The sequence below is a fragment of the Oncorhynchus clarkii genome, chromosome 24, assembly GCF_045791955.1.
Source record: "Oncorhynchus clarkii lewisi isolate Uvic-CL-2024 chromosome 24, UVic_Ocla_1.0, whole genome shotgun sequence".
Taxonomy (NCBI): Eukaryota; Metazoa; Chordata; class Actinopteri; order Salmoniformes; family Salmonidae; genus Oncorhynchus; species Oncorhynchus clarkii.
Genome location: NC_092170.1, coordinates 41,652,962 through 41,674,959, shown reverse-complemented (window position 1 = coordinate 41,674,959; position 21,998 = coordinate 41,652,962). Strand labels below are relative to the sequence as shown.

General features: G+C 44.8%; 2 protein-coding genes across 2 annotated transcripts in view; both read left to right on the top strand.

Annotated features, from left to right (window-relative positions):
• Window positions 1–2,934: 2,934 nt before the first annotated feature.
• On the top strand, window positions 2,935–13,059 carry LOC139382808 (BTB/POZ domain-containing adapter for CUL3-mediated RhoA degradation protein 2-like). Its single transcript, XM_071127024.1, has 7 exons — window positions 2,935–3,108; window positions 4,036–4,244; window positions 4,438–4,626; window positions 5,325–5,494; window positions 10,458–10,594; window positions 10,923–11,118; window positions 11,215–13,059. The coding sequence occupies exons 2-7, from the start codon at window positions 4,148–4,150 to the stop codon at window positions 11,449–11,451; spliced, it is 1,026 nt and encodes a 341-aa protein (XP_070983125.1). The 5' UTR covers window positions 2,935–3,108; window positions 4,036–4,147; the 3' UTR covers window positions 11,452–13,059.
• Window positions 13,060–17,519: 4,460 nt separating this feature from the next.
• LOC139383137 (small G protein signaling modulator 2-like) overlaps window positions 17,520–21,998 on the top strand; it is a 121,267-nt gene continuing 116,788 nt past the window's right edge. Inside the window, exon 1 of the mRNA XM_071127492.1 lies at window positions 17,520–17,606. Within this exon, the coding sequence (XP_070983593.1) occupies window positions 17,547–17,606 (60 nt within the window). The 5' untranslated portion in view covers window positions 17,520–17,546. The remainder of the gene's footprint in view (window positions 17,607–21,998) is intronic.

The following is a 21,998-nucleotide window of genomic DNA, read 5'->3' as shown; positions in this document are numbered from 1 at the left end:
AGCTGAGAGAAGGCGGGTCTTTACCTAGCAGAGACTTGTAGATAACCTGTAGCCAGTGGGTTTGGCGACGAGTATGAAGCGAGGGCCAACCAACGAAAGCGTACAGGTCGCAATGGTGGGTAGTGTATGGGGCTTTGGTGACAAAACGGATGGCACTGTGATAGACTGCATCCAGTTTGTTGAGTAGAGTGTTGGAGGCTATTTTATAGATGACATCACCGAAGTCGAGGATCGGTAGGACGGTCTTTTTTGTGTGTGTTTTTTTGTAACCAGCACAGAGTGAAGTTCTGGGAGCCCGAGGCTTGCACCGAGGGTCAGGATAAAGATGAGTCTGTGACCATAGGAGTGAAGTTCTCTGAGCCCGAGGCTTGCACCAAGGGTCAGGATAGAGATGAGTCTGTGACCATAGGAGTGAAGTTCTCAGAGCCCGAGGCTTGCACCGAGGGTCAGGATAAAGGTGAGTCTGTGACCATAGGAGTGACGTTCTCAGAGCCCGAGGCTTGCACCGAGGGTCAGGATAAAGGTGAGCCTGTGACCATAGGAGTGACGTTCTCAGAGCCCGAGGCTTGCACCGAGGGTCAGGATAAAGGTGAGTCTGTGACCATAGGAGTGACGTTCTCAGAGCCCGAGGCTTGCACCGAGGGTCAGGATAAAGGTGAGCCTGTGACCATAGGAGTGACGTTCTCAGAGCCCGAGGCTTGCACCGAGGGTCAGGATAAAGATGAGTCTGTGACCATAGGAGTGAAGTTTTTGGGAAAAGTGGACCCTTGCTTTTTGGCTGATCCATTTGTGGTTTCAGGGTGGGTGAAAATAGTGATCTTGTGATTTATTTTTTGTGTTTCTGCTGGTTAGAGGGAGAAGGTTCTCCACGATAAACAAATGGGGGCAACAAATGGGAATAGTTTTGGTCTCAAGAAAAGGCTGCCATTGAAAGGAGTGATTACTGGATGTAAAAGTTGACCAAGTGAAGGGGAAGATTCTCGGTGTTTGTGCTGCTTGTTGTTTGTTGTGACGTAGACAGGGTGGCGTGAGTGGTGAAACACAAGACTTGTTGTTTGTTGTGACGTAGACAGGGTGGCGTGAGTGGTGGAACACAAGAGTTGTTGTTTGTTGTGACGTAGACAGGGTGGCGTGAGTGGTGAAACACAAGACTTGTTGTTTGTTGTGACGTAGACAGGGTGGCGTGAGTGGTGAAACACAAGACTTGTTGTTTGTTGTGACGTAGACAGGGTGGCGTGAGTGGTGAAACACAAGACTTGTTGTTTGTTGTGACGTAGACAGGGTGGCGTGAGTGGTGAAACACAAGACTTGTTGTTTGTTGTGACGTAGACAGGGTGGCGTGAGTGGTGAAACACAAGACTTGTTGTTTGTTGTGACGTAGACAGGGTGGCGTGAGTGGTGAAACACAAGAGATGTTGTTTGTTGTGACGTAGACAGGGTGGCGTGAGTGGTGAAACACAAGAGTTGTTGTTTGTTGTGACGTAGACAGGGTGGCGTGAGTGGTGAAACACAAGACTTGTTGTTTGTTGTGACGTAGACAGGGTGGCGTGAGTGGTGAAACACAAGACTTGTTGTTTGTTGTGACGTAGACAGGGTGGCGTGAGTGGTGAAACACAAGAGTTGTTGTTTGTTGCGACGTAGACAGGGTGGCGTGAGTGGTGAAACACAAGAGTTGTTGTTTGTTGTGACGTAGACAGGGTGGCGTGAGTGGTGAAACACAAGAGTTGTTGTTTGTTGCGACGTAGACAGGGTGGCGTGAGTGGTGAAACACAAGAGTTGTTTGTTGTGACGTAGACAGGGTGGCGTGAGTGGTGAAACACAAGAGTTGTTGTTTGTTGTGACGTAGACAGGGTGGCGTGAGTGGTGAAACACAAGAGTTGTTGTTTGTTGTGACGTAGACAGGGTGGCGTGAGTGGTGAAACACAAGAGTTGTTGTTTGTTGTGACGTAGACAGGGTGGCGTGAGTGGTGAAACACAAGAGTTGTTGTTTGTTGTGACGTAGACAGGGTGGCGTGAGTGGTGAAACACAAGAGTTGTTGTTTGTTTTGATGTTGAGTCTTTTCCCAGCAAAGTGATGTTGGGATATTTAAGTTATCCTGTACGAGCTTTTGTGCCGAATACATTACGTTGTTACAGGTGCCAAGCTTATGGTCATGTGGCAGAAGTGTGCAGGAGGGAGGTTCCTAGCTGTGAGAAGTGTGCAGGAGGGAGGTTCCTAGCTGTGAGAAGTGTGCAGGAGGGAGGTTCCTAGCTGTGAGAAGTGTGCAGGAGGGAGGTTCCTAGCTGTGAGAAGTGTGCAGAAGAGCATGAGACAAAGGAATGTGTAGCATTGGGGAACGTAGTTGTATGTGTTAATTGTATGGGTGCCCATGGAGCTGGGGATCAGACACGTCATGTGCGAGAGAGGCATGGTTGAGGTTTCCAGGGTTAGAGTAGTGCAGAAGTTGTCATATGTTGAGGCAGTGAAGAATGTAGAGGAAGATGGGTCAAGGGGGAGGGATCCTGAGAGGAGTGGTAGTACTGTCCCAGTACAGAGGGAGGGGTCAACAAGTTATATATACTTCCGTGAGATTGGATTTTTAGTATTTATAGAAGTGGTTATCTACTGTATTGCAGGGGTGAAATGTAAGTTGCAGAAAATCGAGGTTGTGGTGGCAGCTGCAGAGATGTATTTTGGTGTGTGAGACTTGACATCAGAAGAGTTACAGGGTGTGTTAAGTTGCTGTGTCCCATCCTTTCAGGTTGTTGGCCTGAGGGAGGACTACATAGATTTTAATAGTGGAATAGGGTGGTTTTATTTTTATTTTTTTAAATAATTTTTGTGAGTGTAGTGTTAGATGGTAGGGTATATGTTTATTTTTTCAAGCAAATTATAAAGGAGTTGTACTCCAGTCTACTAGGTGGCGGTAATTCAACATTTATTGGATGCCAACCGCTTTATCGAATAAGAATCATTATTTGTAGTAGTCAACTTTTCTGTAGTTGGGGATAGTTATTTAACGTCGTTGCCTTGTGAATATTTACAATTGTAGTTTGCGTAGCTTACATAGCTTATAATGTACTGAACTATTCAGCGAAAATAATTACCCCAAGAGAAAGACGGCGTGGGTGAGTATCTATGAAAATATACTATTGAGCTCATTTTAGCTTGTCTTCTTCAGCTAGCTTTTACCCGGGTGGCAAAGGAGAAAGTCCATAAGAAACACATTTTACTCTATCTTTCAAGGACTAGGTCATTTAAGTTCGTCTCAATAATCTTGAATTTGTGCTTAGACAGATTTTTTAAATATATTTTTTTATTAGACACATTATAGCTGGCTAACAACAGTACGTTAGCCAGTAGTTAGCTGTGCTGGCTTGCTAACTAGCTAACTTTAGGTTCGTTGAAATACAATTTGTGACTCAACCTTATGGCATGTTCCTAGTTATAGTTAGCTTCATCTCATACGTACAGACGTTGTATGCTTATTGCACTAATGTGCAATAATAATCTCTAATGTGACTAACTTATTAGGACTGACCGTAATGAAAATGCATGTCATTGTATATTTATAGTAGTAACCATACTATGTGGAATGGGGTTAAAATCACAACACAACTTGCCGTGCGGGTTTGAGTTCCCCAGAGACCCATTGTCTAACCCCTGGTACGCAACCTTTTTGGGGACTTTCTCCCAAATAACACAGTTTGCTTATTGTATGAAGATGGACATACACACACACGCAGCATTGTGGGCCCAGCCACATTCCATGCTAGGGGAAAAGGAAATCGAGTGGAAGATACTGATTGGGTGGGTGGCTTCCTCCAGCCATTGTTTTCACAACGTTCTCGGCTATTGGTGTTTACGTATGACCGCGTTGGCGACCAGAGCAACTCCGGTCTAATTTCAGTCAATGACATTATAAATTCAAGGTTTCAGATTTCAGTCCTTCCAGAAGGACGTTGTCCCAACTGTCACCTTGTTAGTGTCTGTCATCTCAGCAGAAGCCAAGGCATAAATAAAGCAGTGGTTTTCTATTGCCTCCCCTCCACCAGGTATGATCTGCAGGGCCAGTGAGAGGCTGTGGCGGCCCCCCCAGTAGCTGTCACCACGGCGGGGGACATCAAGACCTCCGTCTGCAGGGTGGTCATCTACCTTCAGAGGGACATGTCCGGGGACAGCTGCCAGCTCCCCCTGCACCGGCTATGCCTCCAGACCCAGGCCATCACTACTGGCTCCCAAGCCATTAGACCTTCCCATGAAGGTATACATGGAACAGTGGGCAATCAGAGCAGTGGTCTGTTATGAATGAATGTGCCAATATCCTCAGTGTTTTATGTAGGCTATACAGTGTGCTAGGCTGACTGTTTTATTTTTTCAATGTGTATGATATCTTTTACATTCTTGTATGGTGATGTCAAAGAGATATTTCCATCCTATTCTCCCCCCCTCCCCAGCCTCCCAGATGGCGTGTCCCAAGTCCAAGACGTGCAGCTACAGAGCAGCGTTGGGCCTGGGTAACAAGTATGTGCGTCTAAATGTAGGGGGGACCCTGTTCTACACCACGCTGCAGGTGCTCACTAGGCAGGACTCCATGCTGAAGGCCATGTTCAGTGGCAAGAAGGAGGTTTTCATTGACCGTGAAGGTGAGAAAGACTGTCAATTAACAAAAGCTGAGTTCTCTGTAATTCTTATGGATCAGAAACATAGACTTAGTCATCTACTTAGTCTAATAAGGACTTCAGAATGGAACGGGTGGCTATGGAACGGGTGGCTAAAGCAACACATATCATACGGTAGGGTAGCCTAGTGGTTAGAGTGTAGAGGTGGCAGGGTAGCCTAGTGGTTAGAGTGTAGAGGCGGCAGGGTAGCCTAGTGGTTAGAGTGTAGAGGCGGCAGGGTAGCCTAGTGGTTAGAGTGTAGAGGCGGCAGGGTAGCCTAGTGGTTAGAGTGTAGAGGCTGCAGGGTAGCCTAGTGGTTAGAGTGTAGAGGCGGCAGGGTAGCCTAGTGGTTAGAGCGTTGGACTAGTAACCGAAAGGTTGCAAGTTCGAATCCCCGAGCTGACAAAGGTGAAAATCTGTCGTTCTGCCCCTGAACAGGCAGTTAGTTAACCCACTGTTCCTAGGCTGTCATTGAAAATAAGAATTTGTTCTTAACTGACTTGCCTAGTAAAAATAAAGGTAAAATTAAAAAAATAAAATCAGCAATGATTAGAAAAACCCTTTAAATGTACAGGTCCTATGACAGGCACATCATCAAAAAAGATACACGGAAATACGCTAATCTAAAAATCTGACCGGAATTGACTGTTTTCCTTTCACTTGCCTTGCATGTTTCCGTCCAGGCTGGATCCTGATAGATCGCTGTGGGAAGCACTTTGCCTCCATCCTGACGTACCTGCGGGAGGAAGCGGTCACATTGCCCCCTGGCAGGCAGGGGGTTCTGGAGCTGCTGGCAGAGGCCAAGTATTACCTGATCCAGGGTCTGGTGGAGCTGTGCCAGGGAGGCCTGCAGGTCAGTGACACCGAGTGTGCCACAAATAGCCCGTAGGACTATGAACAAAATTAGGGCACTACATAGGGAATAGGGTGCTTGGGGTGCAGGCTGTGTCGTCCAACCTGCAGCTTTGCTCGATCCTAAATCTGTGCATGAAGGCCACATACGGTGCTGTAATGTGTGTTTGTTTGCTGACGTTTTGTTCCATGTCGACTTGGAACGCGACATTCGTTGCTTCCTCGTGTTGTGATAATTGCTTTAACCAGTTTGTCTACTCTGTTAGTGGCTGAAGGACAACGGTACTGTTTGTTTACTATAAGTGGCAGTTAGGGCTAACACAATTACCATATAACTGTCGTGAAAATAAAATGACCATTAAAAAAAAAAAAAAATACTAATGTTTTGTGGAATGAACAGATGACTGAAGACGGGAGTCTAGTTGAGTCTGTTTCGGGCCGTAACGTGGACTCTTAACAATGGGATTAAACGTTTTTTTGTTCCTTGCTGAAGCAAGTAAGCAGGTCTTTAGTTGCCTAGGCAAGCAACTGTAACCAACTTTAGTTGCCTAGAACAAACTGTAAAGTTTGGTGGTGGAGGAGGAATAATGGTGTGGAGCTGTTTTTCATGGTTCAGGCTAGGCCTCTTAGTTCTAGTGAAGGGAAATCTTAACGCTACAGCATACAATGATATTCTAGATGATTCTGTGCTTCCAACTTTGTGGCAACAGTTTGGGGAAGGCCAGTTCCAGCATGACAATGTCCCCGTGCACAAAGTGAGGCCCATACAGAAATGGATTGTTTGAGATCGGTGTGGAAGAACTTGACTGGCCTGCACAGAGCTCTGACCTCAACCCCATCGAACACCTTTGGGAGTATTTGGATTAGCCAAGGTTCTACTGGGGGCATTCTGCTGTCGCCATGGTGACTGGTGACAGCGATTACATGCGGTAATGAGGTCAATCGAACCTGACCAAAACAATGGAAATGCCATGGAAACGCATGGAAGATCCCGAATCTCTTCATTTCCCCCTCCCAGCAAAATTAGCCTTCATTTGGGCTATTGTTTCTATGTGTATTTCATGCTGTTGAGGAAAAAAATCAGGAGTATAATGCTCATATGGATGTCAACCCCAACAATATGTTTGTCATTGTCACCAACCAACGGCATTACGGTTAAAAATGACTGACTACCACCACCCGATTTCTGTATGCTAGCTACGCTACCAGCTTGTACCAACCGGAGTTAGCATTTAGCTGTCGCTTCTTTTAAACCTGGAAACGGTACAACTTCTAAATTTTGTGCAGTGAAAACAGCCAAAAATATTAAAATAGGACTTCAGTTACCACATTGTAGGCCTGTTACAATACATAAATCATGACGGTTTTGACAAATATCCACTTGGTTCGATCAGATTTGTTGAATGCGCGTCAATCCGGCGTCCTTCCTCTATCCTCCATGGTCTGCCTTCCATTGACCTCTACCTCATATATGCTGAGGAGTCTTGTATCAATGCCATGTTGAATTAAAAACCCCTCTGGCTTTCATTTATGTCATGTCCCCCTTTTTTGAAATATATATATATTTTACCCCCTTTTCTCCCCAATTTCGTGGTCTCCAATTGTTAGTAGTTACTATCTTCTCTCATCGCTACATCTCCCGTACGGGCTCGGGAGAGACGAAGGTCGAAAGCCATGCGTCCTCCGAAACACAACCCAACCAAGCCGCACTGCTTCTTAACACAGCGCGCCTCCAACCCGGAAGACAGCCGCAACAATGTGTCGGAGGAAACACTGCGCACCTGGCGACCTTGGTTTAGAGCGCACTGCGCCCGGCCCGCCACAGGAGTCGCTAGTGCGCGATGAGACAAGGATATCCCTACCGGCCAAACCCTCCCTAACCCGGACGACGCTGGGCCAATTGTGCGTCGCCCCCACTGACATGTCCCCTTTGTTTTGTGACAGATAGGGGATGTCACTAAACAGTTTTTCGAAGGAAGTGTAGCCCATTTTCAGATTGGAATTTACTGCTCCGAGGCTTACATTAATAAATCTTTGAGCAAATTTTTAAGACTGAAATGATAAGAGTTTTGCTCAACCTCAGAGATGCTTTACATTTTTACAACGATTGATGTAAAATGCTCTACACTTGTGTTCGTTTAGTAAATACAATTTTCAACTACGCTTGGATGGTATACCATATCTTGGGCAATTAGAAAAGTCCACAGAATGGTTTTTTAATACCATTTTAAACTATTTCTTAATTATTATTTTTTATATATTTTTTTTTAAATATATATTTATATTCATATTTGAATCTTTTTAACTACTTAAGTAAATAGCTGCAGTCAACTTGTTAAAAACGTTAGACGAGCCTCCCGGGTGGCGCAGTGGTTAAGGGCGCTGTACTGCAGCGCCAGCTGTGCCATCAGAGACTCTGGGTTCGCGCCGACACATTGGTGCGGCTGGCTTCCGGGTTGGATGCGCGCTGTGTTAAGAAGCAGTGCGGCTTGGTTGGGTTGTGTATCGGAGGACACATGACTTTCAACCTTCGTCTCTCCCGAGCCCGTACGGGAGTTGTAGCGATGAGACAAGATAGTAGCTACTACAACAATTGGACACCACGAAATTGGGGAGAAAAAGGGGTAAAAAAAAAAAAAAAGTTAGACGATAAAGAACATTATTAAACCTACACACAATGATGAGAGGCCTTGTGAGTCACTCTCCGTCATGCAGCATGCTCCGGGTGATGAAATGAACACTGTGGAATTCACAACTAAATGTTTACCAGCTCGACATCTTATAACTAAGTTAACTGTCTAAAATGTGCTAAATGCTCTGCAGTTGTGCATTTGGTTTGTTAATTAAGTATCTAGTTCTCTTAAGGGGGTTAGCATCTTCCAAATCAACCATTCGCTTGGTATCAGTGGATAATCCCTTCCTGGACCAAGAGCCTTGCTGGCTGATATTCGTTTTCGGGGTGCAGCAAACTGTCAGTAGCATTTTTGAGGTATTTGTGTACTTCACAGGAGGTTGGTGGCTTAATTGTGGAGGATGGGCTTGTGGTAATGGCTGGAGTGGATTGGTATCCATTCCGTTCGCTCCGTTCCAGCCATTATTATGAACAGTCCTCCCCTCAGCAGCCTCCATTGGTATACTTGTATTAGTTTAGGTCAGAAATCTTACAAAATGTTCAATGAGCTTGTTAGCATTTAGTTAGCGTGGATGAATTTTGACCAACATTCTGCAAATTTTCTCATCCATTAAATATTTGTTCTCAATGGAATTTTCTGTTCCCAAAAATAAAATCTGTTACACAGTGGACAAAGTTTTGTAGACTTTAGTCTTTGCAGAAGTTTTTTTTAAATTGCGTTTTCGAAGTGCAAAGGTCGAATTGAGTTAATGCGCACCTCAGAGTAGGCGTTCCCTTACGGAAATATTCAAATGTATGCTAGAATGTGCCAATCTTGCTAACTCGTGCTTGGCTCTGCCTATCTCCTTGCTTGTTCTGCCCACTATGACTAATTTGTTCCCATTGGAAACGACAGTTTATCTTAATTATAATAATCTTTGGGAGCTTTGTGAGGTGATAAAGTTACTCTTCTACTGTTTGCCAGCCATATATCTTAGAACTATTAAGTTAACTTTCTAAGATGTGCTGAATTCTCTCCAGCTGGGTTTAGCTAACGTTAGCTAAATTGGCTAACGTTAGTTTGCAGCCCACAATCCTCTCCTGGATTAAGATCCTATAAGAGGCTATTTTTTGTATTTTTGAAAAACAAAAAACAGTGTGCCCCCTTGTGTGCACTACCGGTAATGTCATATATCCCGGGATCGTATGGAAGTCTGGATACAGCCCAACCCTAGTTACAACAACGCTTAACCTCATATGTAGCTGTTGAGGGTTAAGTTCCGGTCCATTCCAATTCTGTGAGCATGCTTCAATCCATAAAGGAACTTTGACCTGACCTCGCCTTTTGACCTCACCGAGTTGTTGACATGGCATTGACCCGAGCCATGGTATATGTCCTGACACACAGCCTTTTGTATTGTTCAGCAGCACAGAGCCAGTGAGAATGGAACCAGGCATTGATTAGACTGCTTCTGGCCCTGTTTCTCGCTATGTACTGTAACAGGCTGCCTGTGGTGTCTTTATGTACTGTAACAGGCTGCATGTGGTGTCTTATATGTACTGTAACAGGCTGCCTGTGGTGTCTTCTATGTACTGTAACAGGCTGCCTGTGGTGTCTATGTACTGTAACGGGCTGCCTGTGGTGTCGTCTATGTACTGTAACAGGCTGCCTGTGGTGTCTTCTATGTACTGTAACAGGCTGCCTGTGGTGTCTTTATGTACTGTAACAGGCTGCCTGTGGTGTCTATGTACTGTAACGGGCTGCCTGTGGTGTCTTCTATGTACTGTAACGGGCTGCCTGTGGTGTCTTCTATGTACTGTAACGGGCTGCCTGTGGTGTCTTCTATGTACTGTAACGGGCTGCCTGTGGTGTCTTCTATGTACTGTATCGGGCTGCCTGTGGTGTCTTCTATGTACTGTAACGGGCTGCCTGTGGTGTCTTCTATGTACTGTAACGGGCTGCCTGTGGTGTCTATGTACTGTAACAGGCTGCCTGTGGTGTCTATGTACTGTAACGGGCTGCCTGTGGTGTCTATGTACTGTAACGGGCTGCCTGTGGTGTCTATGTACTGTAACGGGCTGCCTGTGGTGTCTTCTATGTACTGTAACAGGCTGCCTGTAGTGTCTATGTACTGTAACGGGCTGCCTGTGGTGTCTATGTACTGTAACGGGCTGCCTGTGGTGTCTATGTACTGTAACGGGCTGCCTGTGGTGTCTATGTACTGTAACAGGCTGCCTGTGGTGTCTATGTACTGTAACGGGCTGCCTGTGGTGTCTATGTACTGTAACGGGCTGCCTGTGGTGTCTATGTACTGTAACGGGCTGCCTGTGGTGTCTTTATGTACTGTAACAGGACGAGAAAGAGCAGTCTCTGTGTGTAATCCCTGTGATCACCTCTGCCAAGGAGGAGGTGAGACTGATCCAGGCCTGCACCAAGCCTGTAGTGAAGCTGCTGTACAACCGAAGCAACAACAAGTACTCCTATACAAGGTACTGCTACTACAAGTCAAGTGCCTTACAAAATGGCAGCCCTATTCTTGTTCTATTGTTTGGAGAGTCAATAATAGTTAATGACTGCTGGTAAGTGCTTAGTGAGGGCCTCTAAAATACTCATCATGCACTGTGTTCAATACCTACTGTACTTCTTGATCCGTGGGTTGTAATTCCTCCACAGTAATTCAGACGACAACCTGTTGACCCGTGGGTTGTAATTCCTCCACAGTAATTCAGACGACAACCCGTTGACCCGTGGGTTGTAATTCCTCCACAGTAACTCAGACGACAACCTGTTGACCCGTGGGTTGTAATTCCTCCACAGTAATTCAGACGACAACCTGTTGAAGAACATTGAGCTGTTTGACAAGCTGTCTCTGAGCTACAATGGCCGTGTTCTCTTCATCAAGGACGTGATCGGCGACGAGATCTGCTGCTGGTCGTTCTACGGACAGGGACGCAAACTGGCAGAGGTCTGCTGCACATCCATAGTCTACGCCACAGAGAAAAAACAGACCAAGGTTGGTTCAGAGTTACACACACACACACACACACGCATGCTACTTTTTGCCCTGCAGCTAATCTTCATGTTGTCCCTGTCCGTCTGTCTATCCCAGGTAGAGTTCCCGGAGGCCAGGATCTACGAGGAGACCCTGAACGCTCTGCTCTACGAGACACTTCCTGTCCCTGACGACACCTTATTGGAGGCCACACGCCGTCGCCACGCTCACTGTGGTTCCCACAGCGAGGAGGAGGAAGGCCCCGCCCACTCGGGGGTGGACCTTAGGGAGCGCGTGCGCCGCTCCCACGTCAAGAGGTACAGCACCTACGACGACCGGCCGCTGGGACACTAAGGATGCGTTTCAAATGACGCTCTATGAAGTCTACTACCATTCGAATCCTCAACTCCCCGTCTCCTGGTCAGTCACATCTCAAGGAGAGCCTCCCAAAAAAAATTGAGTCAGATGATTCGTCAAACTTCTTCTTATCAGCACCACCAATTGCTTCTACTGCAGTTCTTTGTGAGAGTGAGTGTTGGCTCCCAAATGGTGCCCTATTCCCCATCCTATGCCCATATGGCACTGGCCAACAGTAGTGCATTATGTAGGGTAAAAGGGTGCAAGAGAGAGGAAACTTGGCTCACCGCTGGCTCTTCAATCATTCACTACACCCACCGCTCAGGCCAAATATGGCCTTGGGGCACAAAATGGCTGCCATGCTGCATCACCCTGGTGCCTGATGGACTTTTTTTGTCGATGGACAACTGATGATTTTTAAAACGTTGAGATGCTTACGCTCTTTCAAATTGTTTTATTTATATAGAACTCTCTTCACAACACAATCAAATCTGTGTGTTCAATCAATCAAAATGACCATCTTCATGTTATACCTCGGGTCTAGAATGGACCCGATAAGATATATTTTCCCACATGAGCTTTTATTCTGATAATTTAGTATTTTATTCAGCTAATAATATATTTCCTGTATTGTACACTACTTTTGACCAGGGTCCAAATGTAGTGCACTACAGAGTATAGAAGTATGGGTAAATGCAGGCGACAATATTGATAAGTCACCTAGTCCGAGAGACGTTACATCATCAAAACGTCACGCCAGGGTAAGTCTACATGAAACACAGCCCTTATTTTTAAGTGTTTCCTAAAAATCTATGAGCAAAAAAATAAACGGTGGAAATACAATTGGAACCATTTCCCTGTTTGACCGCTAGGTTTTATGGGTATTGTGGGGATCTATATAGGGAATTAGGGTGCCATTTTGAGACAGTCCTATACTGTCATCACTTCAGCAGCCAATCACATATCAGATAGGTCTCCAGAACACTAATAGGTAACCACCGGACTGTTAGACACAGATTAATTTATTATACAGCTATAGACCCTTTTTTTTTTTTTTGCCGTTGTGTGACAAGTTATAGATTCAAAATCGGTTATCATAGCCCTATTGCCTTCTGTGAATAGACAGGGAAGACGGTGAATGTTTTTTAAAAATGTTTTTAGAGAGTATATTTATAGTTTTTCAGATTTTCTCATATCACATTTTGACATATAATCATGCCAAAGACTTTCAATGAAATTAACACGAGGGACACATTCAGCGACGTCTGTGAATCGTTCGTCTCGTTACCCAGATACTTCGGCCCAATGCTTTTGTGCAGTGTCCCCTGGGGACGAGGTTAATGAATGGCAGATCGTGCTTATTGACAATTTCAATCAAGTATTCACTCAAGACATTTCCTCTTAACACTCTTAAGAGCCTCTTGTGTTTTTTTTTAATGCAGTTGAATCTTTATTCCTTTTATTTTTCACTTGGTTTTCCACAATAAAAAACGTTTTGAATAATAATAATAATAATAATAATACAAATAGCGCAGTCTTTGTGTAACAGTGTTAGGCTCTTAATTCTCAGAGTAAATAAAACTCTACGACACTATGAAAGCTTAACCAGGTTTATTCTTCCTAGAGGATCAACACAGCTGCATCAGACAAAACATGTTTACACTAACGTGTGTGTGTGCGTGTGTGTTTACACACACACTGATTGATATGTGTATATATATATATTGCTGAAAAAAACAAAGGGAACACTTAAACAACACAATGTAACTCCAAGTCAATCACACTTCTGTGAAATCAAACTGTCCACTTAGGAAGCAACACTGATTGACAATACATTTCACATGCTGTTGTGCAAATGGAATAGACAACAGGTGGAAATTATAGGCAATTAGCAAGACACCCCCAATAAAGGAGTGGTTCTGCAGGTGGTGACCACAGACCACTTCTCAGTTCCTATGCTTCCTGGCTGATGTTTTGGTCACTTTTGAATGCTGGTGGTGCTTTCACTCTAGTGGTAGCATGAGACGGAGTCTACAACCCACACAAGTGGCTCAGGTAGTGCAGCTCATCCAGGATGGCACATCAATGCGAGCTGTGGCAAGAAGGTTTGCTGTGTCTGTCAGCGTAGTGTCCAGAGCATGGAGGCGCTACCAGGAGACAGGACAGTACATCAGGAGACGTGGAGGAGGCCGTAGGAGGGCAACAACCCAGCAGCAGGACCGCTACCTCCGCCTTTGTGCAAGGAGGAGCAGGAGGAGCACTGCCAGAGCCCTGCAAAATGACCTCCAGCAGGCCACAAATGTGCATGTGTCTGCTCAAACGGTCAGAAACAGACTCTATGAGGGTGGTATGAGGGCCCGACGTCCAGAGGTAGGGGTTGTGCTTACAGCCCAACACCGTGCAGGATGTTTGGCATTTGCCAGAGAACACCAAGATTGGCAAATTCGCCACTGGCGCCCTGTGCTCTTCACAGATGAAAGCAGGTTCACACTGAGCACATGTGACAGACGTGACAGAGTCTGGAGACGCCGTGGAGAACGTTCTGCTGCCTGCAACATCCTCCAGCATGACCGGTTTGGCGGTGGGTCAGTCATGGTGTGGGGTGGCATTTCTTTGGGGGGCCGCACAGCCCTCCATGTGCTCGCCAGAGGTAGCCTGACTGCCATTAGGTACCGAGATGAGATCCTCAGACCCCTTGTGAGACCATATGCTGGTGCGGTTGGCCCTGGGTTCCTCCTAATGCAAGACAATGCTAGACGTCATGTGGCTGGAGTGTGTCAGCAGTTCCGGCAAGAGGAAGGCATTGATGCTATGGACTGGCCTGCCCGTTCCCCAGTCCTGAATCCAATTGAGCACATCTGGGACATCATGTCTCGCTCCATCCACCAACGCCACGTGGCGTTGCACCACAGACTGTCCAGGAGTTGGCGGATGCTTTAGTTTTTGAGTGTGACTCCAAATCCAGACCTCCAATGGTTGATAAATTTGATTTCCATTGATAATTTTTGTGTGATTTTGTTGTCAGCACAATTCAACTATGTAAAGGAAAAAGTATTTAATAAGAATATTTCATTCATTCAGATCTAGGATGTGTTATTTTAGTGTTCCCTTTATTTTTTTTATATTTTTTTATATATTTTTTTTATTTTTTATATGCAATATGGCCCTGGATATGTGTGTGTTTTTTATATATATATATATATATATATATATATATTGGGGAGACAAGATGTATATTATTTTTTTTAATTTTACCCCTTTTTCTCCACAATTGGATACTTTGAAATTGGGGAGAAAAAGGGGTAAAATTCAAAAAAATTAAAAATAATATATATATATATTATTTATTTTTTTATTTTTTTGAATTTTACCCCTTTTTCTCCCCAATTTCGAAGTATCCAATTGTTCTGTAGTAGCTACCAATTGTTGTACTATCTTGTCTCATCGCTACAACTCCCGTACGGGCTCGGGAGAGACGAAGGTTGAAAGTCATGCGTCCTCCGATACACAACCAACCAAGCCGCTGCTTCTTTAACACAGCGCACGTCCAACCCGGAAGCCAGTCGCACCAATGCGCCGGAGGAAACCTGGCCACCTTGGCTAGCGTACACTGCGCCCAGCCCGCCACAGGAGTCGCTGGTGCGCGATGAGACAAGGACACCCCTACCGACCAAGCCCTAACCCGGGCGACGCTAGGCCAATTGTGCGTCGCCCCACGGACCTCCCGGTCGCGGCCGGTTACGACAGAGCCTGGGCGCGAACCCAGGACTCTGATGGCACAGCTGGCGCTGCAGTACAGCGCCCTTAACCACTGCGCCACCCGGGAGGCCCATATTTTTTTTTTTAATACTCCAATTTAGATGCACTCCAACCCTTACATATTTTATGACAGGAAGAGGAAGTGATGGGGTAATAACTGTTCCTTCTCCCTTAAGGTGACCTGACCTCAACCCCGTAAAATGCCTAATCCAAAAATCTCCAACCGTATCCCCTATAGCAATCCCGTGACTTCCTCCCATCTACCCCTGCACATTCCACAGCCATCTGGCTCCTATAGATAACCATTAACTTGTGATTTAAAAAACAGTCGCTATCATTCCTCATATATTATAGTATTACTGATGTAAAAACCAGTCCCTATCACTCCGCGTATACTATGGTGTTATTCCTGATGTATCATGTTTCTAGGTTAACAAGTTTCCAAGTTTAATCCAGAGTCTAACGACAGGCTTCACTGTGCTGCATAGCAGAATTGCTTCCTCGCTCTCATTGCTTTCTCACTCAGGCACGACTACGTGGCCTCTCTCACAGTTTCAACTCCATCATCAAGTTCGCTGACGACACAACAGCAGTAGGCCTGATCACCAACAAAGACCAGACAGCCTACAGGGAGGAGGGAGGCACTCTGACGGTGTGGTGCCAGGTAAACAACCTCTCCTTCAACGTTAGCAAAACAAAGGAGCTCGTTGTGGACTTCAGGAGGAACCAGGCTGGACACGCCCCCCATCCTCATCAACGGGGCCGCCGTGGAGACGGTCAATAACTTCAAATTCCTCGGCGTACACGTCTCCGAGAAGCTGGAATGGTCTAACCACATGGACACCGCGGTGAAGAAGGCACCACAGCGACTCTTCAACGTCAGGATGCTGAAGAAATTCGGCCTGTCCCAGAGGGACAGAGCATACTGTCAGGAGTGAAGCGACGGGCATGGTTTTGGAATGGACGGGCATGGTTTTGGAATGGACGGGCATGGTTTTGGAATGGACGGGCATGGTTTTGGAATGGACGGGCATGGTTTTGGAATGGGACGGGCATGGTTTTGGAATGGGACGGGCATGGTTCTGGAATGGGACGGGCATGGTTCTGGAATGGGACGGGCATGGTTCTGGAATGGACGGGCATGGTTCTGGAACCAGTGGAGTGAAGCGACGGGCATGGTTCTGGAATGGAACGGGCATGGTTCTGGAACCAGTGGAGTGAAGCGACGGGCATGGTTCTGGAATGGAACGGGCATGGTTCTGGAACCAGTGGAGTGAAGCGACGGGCATGGTTCTGGAATGGACGGGCATGGTTCTGGAACCAGTGGAGTGAAGCGATGGGTATGGCTCTGGGCAGACATCTGTAGTCCATGAACGGCCACAGGGGGCGCTAGTTAGAGATAGAATGACAAAAAAACAGTCCCAGTGAAAACGCTTTTTCTGTATATCATGATGGTAATGACTACATTGATTAATTTCTATTGCAGCCAAAACATGCGATGACACAATTTCTAAAACGGGGAGCTGCTGGCCTCAATCATCTTCATTCAAGATATCCCTAGCCTCAAAATAGGCTCAGACAAACCCATGCCCTAGATCAGAATAATGGCCGTGTTTCTTAATTGAGTGAAGCACTAGTGCAAGTAGGGCTATTTGCTTTGGCATATGTTACATGACAATATCATTAATCAATTTAATGATGGTCACACACATGACTGCAAATTAATGAGATATTGTGTTGTCAGTTGTTGTGTTTTGTGTGTCCTGTGTTTTTGTTATGGTATTGTGTGTTTGTTTGCCCTATCAGTGTTGTTATTCTGTGAGTCTGTCTTTGAAACCCCCATGGCTCTTTCATATTACATACAAAAAGACTACAGATAAAATGCTCCTGAGCAGCACACCTCAATATCCCCCAATCGTCCTGTACACACACACACACACACACACACAGAGGAGAGCTATAAATAACTGTCTGTCATAGTGCTGGAAATGTGTATGGAGCGTGAGATACGTGAAGTGATTGACTCCATTGATAAACCGTGTTAAAGGGGGTGGGTCGAGCACCGCTGGCGTCATTCTGAGTGGATGTGAAGATGGCTCCTCAATGCGCCGCGGCAGGACCGCCACACAGATGCGTCAACCGCCTGCTATCTGGAGGCCCGAGCACTTTGCTGTGAGAGGGAAGGAAGGAAGGAAGGAGGGGGGGGGGAGAAGTAAATACAAGCTTTAAGAAAGGGTGGAGAGCACCAGACATCCGAGATTGTGGACAATCACGTTGACGCTGTTTGCAATCGTAACTTTGTCACAGAGACCGACACAAGACCACCGAGAGCCATGGGTTCGTGCACAGATGAAGAATTCAAAGATAAATTACTATGGAATGTGAAAAGAGAGGTAAGTGCATTTTGTTTCACGCCTCTTTTGAGCTCTTGGTCCATAATGAGTGAGGGTTGTATGGGGAAATTTCAGCAGATCCGGTTAATGTATTTCTCGGTAAATGTCCGTGATATATGATGATGATGAAGAATGATAATGTTGTGGATACGTCGCGAGAGAGGAATTGATACACTATTTCTGTTATTACTGTGTAGCCTACTCTAGCCACCGGCTGGAATAATTGCAACGCGTGTTAGAAGTACATCTACATTACGTTTTTCAGTTTTTTTGTCGTCGCTCACTTCGGTTTCCCTTAAATGTCGACGCGTCAGTAGTTTTAGTTTCCCAAGGGAGTATGATGTGGAAGAGCCATTGGAATGAAAATCTTCCTATGGACGCCTTTTGTAGAAAAAACGATTGCTACAGGTGGAGCACAACGCCTAGGCTGTTGCAGTGCCATATAGGCAATAGCTCCGTGATCTATCTACTGGCGTGGCTAATTGTGCAGTGAAGACTAATTTCAATGTCGATATTATTAAGTCATATTGGAGATCCTCCGGCACTATATGTTGTGCAGTTTACATTAGCGTATTAATAGTAGTAATAGCCATATTTTTCTCAAATGTAAATTAATAGGAGGGAGCCCGTTGTTATTACAATCGTTGTTACAATCTAATCCAGCAGTTTAAAAAGGCTACCCATTTTTTTTTCTGATTTGTTCATAACGATAAGAGTACAATACTATCGGAAAATTGTAACTCCGCGATCACAGAATGTTAACACTTCACATTAAGTTTTCTTATAACTGTGTAGCGACACTGTAGTTTCACAATAACAACAGGTGTTATGGGACTTTGCCTGAAGCAATCCCCCCCACTATCAATGACCCCCCCCCCCCCCCCCCAAATAATAGATTGTCCTACATTGCTGACCAGTAGAGCCTATTTTAATATGATTGTAAGAGGGTGTTAGTTGGATGCCTTTAAAATGATTCTTAAAAAAACTACGTGGAACATAGCTTATTCACTGCTATTAACAGATTTGACATAAAAGGACCTGAAAGCCTATTTTGATTTATTTTGTACGCTAATGATATCTCTTCCTGTTGTACATTAGGGGCAGCAGGTAGCCTAGTGGTTAGCCTCTTTGGGCTAGACGTGCTGCTAGCAACCCACCTTGACAACATCCCGTGAAATTGTAGAGCGCGAAAATCAAATTACAGAAATAATAATATTTAACATTATTAAAAATACAAGTGTCAAACATCAGTTAAAAGCTTAACTTCTTGTTAATCCAGCCGCTGTGTCAGATTTCAAAAAGGCTTTACGGAGAAAGCACACCCATGCAATTATCTGATGACAGCGCCCAGCACACAAAAGCATTAAAAACATTATCCACCCAGGCAGATGCGTCACAAAAGTCAGAAATGGCGCTAAAATAAATGCCTTACCTTTTGAAGATCTTCTTCTGTTGGCACTCCAAAAGGTCCCAGCTACATCACAAATGGTCCTTTTGTTTGATAAAGTCCTTCTTTATATCTCCAAAAACTCTGTTTAGCTGGCGCGCTTCATTCAATAATCCATCGGTTTCCCTCCTTCAAAATGCATACAAAATGAATCCCAAACGTTACCAATAAACTTCCCCAAACAAGTCAAACAATGTTTATAATCAAACCTTAGGTACCCTAATACTTAAACGATACAATTTAAGACGGAGAGTTGTTATTGTCATTACCGGAGATAAACAACAAAGTATGCGTATTGACCAGAACGCGTAACAAACACTACAGCCAAAATGGGAGCAACTTAGAAAAACTACAAATTCTAGCTAATTTAAAAAGAAATAAAGCCTGGAACTCTTTCTAAATACTGTTGACATCTAGTGGAAGCCCTGGGAACTGCAATCTGGGAGGATTTCCCTTCATATTAAAATTGACAGCCATAGGAATCAATGGTGGGCCGAAATTTTTTTGCTTGTTGTTGGATGGATTCTCCTCGGGTTTCCGCCTGCCGTATCAGTTCTGTTATACTCACAGACATTATTTTAACAGTTTTAGAAACTTTTAAGTGTTTTTATCCAAATCTACCAATTACATGCATATCCTAGCTTCTGGGCCTGAGTTACAGCCAGTTTACTTTGGGCATGCTTGTCATCCAGACATCAAAATACCGCCTCCTAGTACACATGATTAAAACCTCTGGGCAAGTGTCCTGCTTCTATTTTGAAGAAAATGGGGTTCATGTTAGCAGTAACTGCATAAAGTTACTATGAAATGAAGGTGAATAAAAGCCTTTTTTTTTCTCAGTTCCACATTGTGAGCAGTTTGCTTGGGAAGGGAAGAATTGTAATTTTTATTTCCGAATACATTGTAGTTTTGCATAAAATAAATGCCAGTAAACCATTACTATTCCATTCTATTTCATTTGATTGAAGTGTAATGAACACATCTGATTGTCCAGCTTTCAGGACACTATTTGTCGAACATGACAATTGGTAGGCTGAACTCATCAGTCAAACAGAGTTTTCTACCTTGTTTTGGGTCCCCTGCCATATAAAATGAGACTTGGCATAATGATACGAATAACAGAACTATCATAAAATTTGTGATGCTGAGAATAAAATAGGGCCAGAAGACTCTCTGGCTTCCCAACACAGACCAGGCAGTCAGGGAAAGACTAGGTGGTGTACCTGTGGGGTACTGACACAGACAGACAGAAGTAGAGACAGCAGCATGGCGCTCTGGGCTCGAGTCTTTGAAAATTGCCTCTGGTTATATTTACTGGTGTTTTTAAAACAGCAAAGATGAATAGTTAATATTTCCTGTTGATGTTAGTTTTCATAAAACCTCAATTGCCTGCTGTGCACCAAAAGACAAAAGCTTGTTTTGAGGAATGTGTTTCAATGTCTGGTAGTGATGCAGTCCTATGAATGTCCTTAGGTGGTTTTATTGTAGGATGAAATGCACAGTTGTGGCCAGTTTCCCAGACACTTTCCAAGGAGGTGCTCATTGAGCTTTTTTAGCCTCGGACTAGACTTGATCTGTGTCCAGGAAACCTTCCCTCATGTACAGTTTGTTTCATTGAGTTCAATTCTTGACACTGATGAAGACCACTTTTTTTGTGGAGGTCTCTCTTTCTGTGCAGCTTAGGCCTTGTACTTGCCAGACAGACTGGTCGAGATCAGTTTGCCAACTTGGGAGACACTGATTTGTCTCTGTGTAGCCTATTGCTATAGTCTGAGTGCATCCCAAATGGCACCCTATTCCCTATATAGGGCATTCGGAAAGTATTCAGACCCCTTCCCCTTTTCCACATTCTGTTATGTTACAGCCTTATTCTAAAATTGATTAAAAAAAATAAAAAAATCCTCATCAATCTACACACAAGACACCATAATGACAAAGCAAAAACAGGTTTTAAGTTATTTTTTTGTGTGTGTCATATGTAAATACAGTATATTTTTATATATAAGTATTCAGACCCTTTGCTATGAGACTCAAAATTTATCTCTGGTGCATCCTGTTTCCATTCATCATCCTTGACGTTTCTACAACTTGATTGGAGTCCACCTGTGGTAAATTCAATTGATTGGACATGATTTGAAAAGGCACACACCTGTCTACATAAGGTCCCACAGTTGACAGTACGTGTCAGAGCAAGAACCAAGCCATGAGGTCGACGGAATTGTTGAGGATTGTGTCGAGGCACGGATCTGGTGAAGGGTACCAAAATATTTATGCAGCGTTGAAGGTTTGGAACCACCAAGACTCTTCCTTGAGCTGGCCGCCCAGCCAAACGGAGCAATCGGGGGAGAAGGGCCTTGGTCAGAGAGGTGACGGAAGCCACTCCTCTGTAAAAGGCACATGACAGCCCGCTTGGAGTTTGCCATAAGGCACCCGAAGGACTCTCAGACCATTAAAAACAAGATTCTCTGGTCTGATGAAACCAAGATTGAACTCTTTGACCTGAATGCCAAGCTGCACATCTGGAGGAAACCTGACACCATCCCTACGTTGAAGCATAGGGGTGGCAGCAGCATCATGTTTCAGCGGCAGGGACTGGGACACTAGTCAGGATTGAGGGGAAAGATGAACGGAGAAAAGTAAAGAGAGATCCTTGATGAAGGGATTAACGTGCCATTTGGGACCCAGTGTATGAGGAGAGATGATGCTTTGACCTTTGGGGCAGCAGGTAGCCTAGTGGTTAGAGCGTTGGACTAGTAACCGAAAGGTTGATGGATCAAATCCCCGAGCTGATAAGGTAAAAATCTGTCATTCTGCCCCTGAACAGATTTAGCCTAGTTAAATAAAGGTTTAAAAAAAAGGTTTTAGTATTGGCAGTTCCCTTGGCTTGTTCAATCTGTCTGAATTGAACGATCGACAGGCGTAAGGAATGTATATTGATTACCTAT

What these genes read in the sequence shown, in the direction of transcription:
- LOC139382808 (XM_071127024.1), top strand. Translation starts at nt 4,148, where the DNA reads ATGTCCGGGGACAGCTGCCAGCTCCCCCTGCACCGGCTATGCCTCCAG. An exon ending in CATTAGACCTTCCCATGAAG is followed by an intron (nt 4,245 to 4,437) that starts GTATACATGGAA and finishes CCCCCTCCCCAG; the next exon opens with CCTCCCAGATGGCGTGTCCC. An exon ending in AACAAGTACTCCTATACAAG is followed by an intron (nt 10,595 to 10,922) that starts GTACTGCTACTA and finishes ATTCCTCCACAG; the next exon opens with TAATTCAGACGACAACCTGT.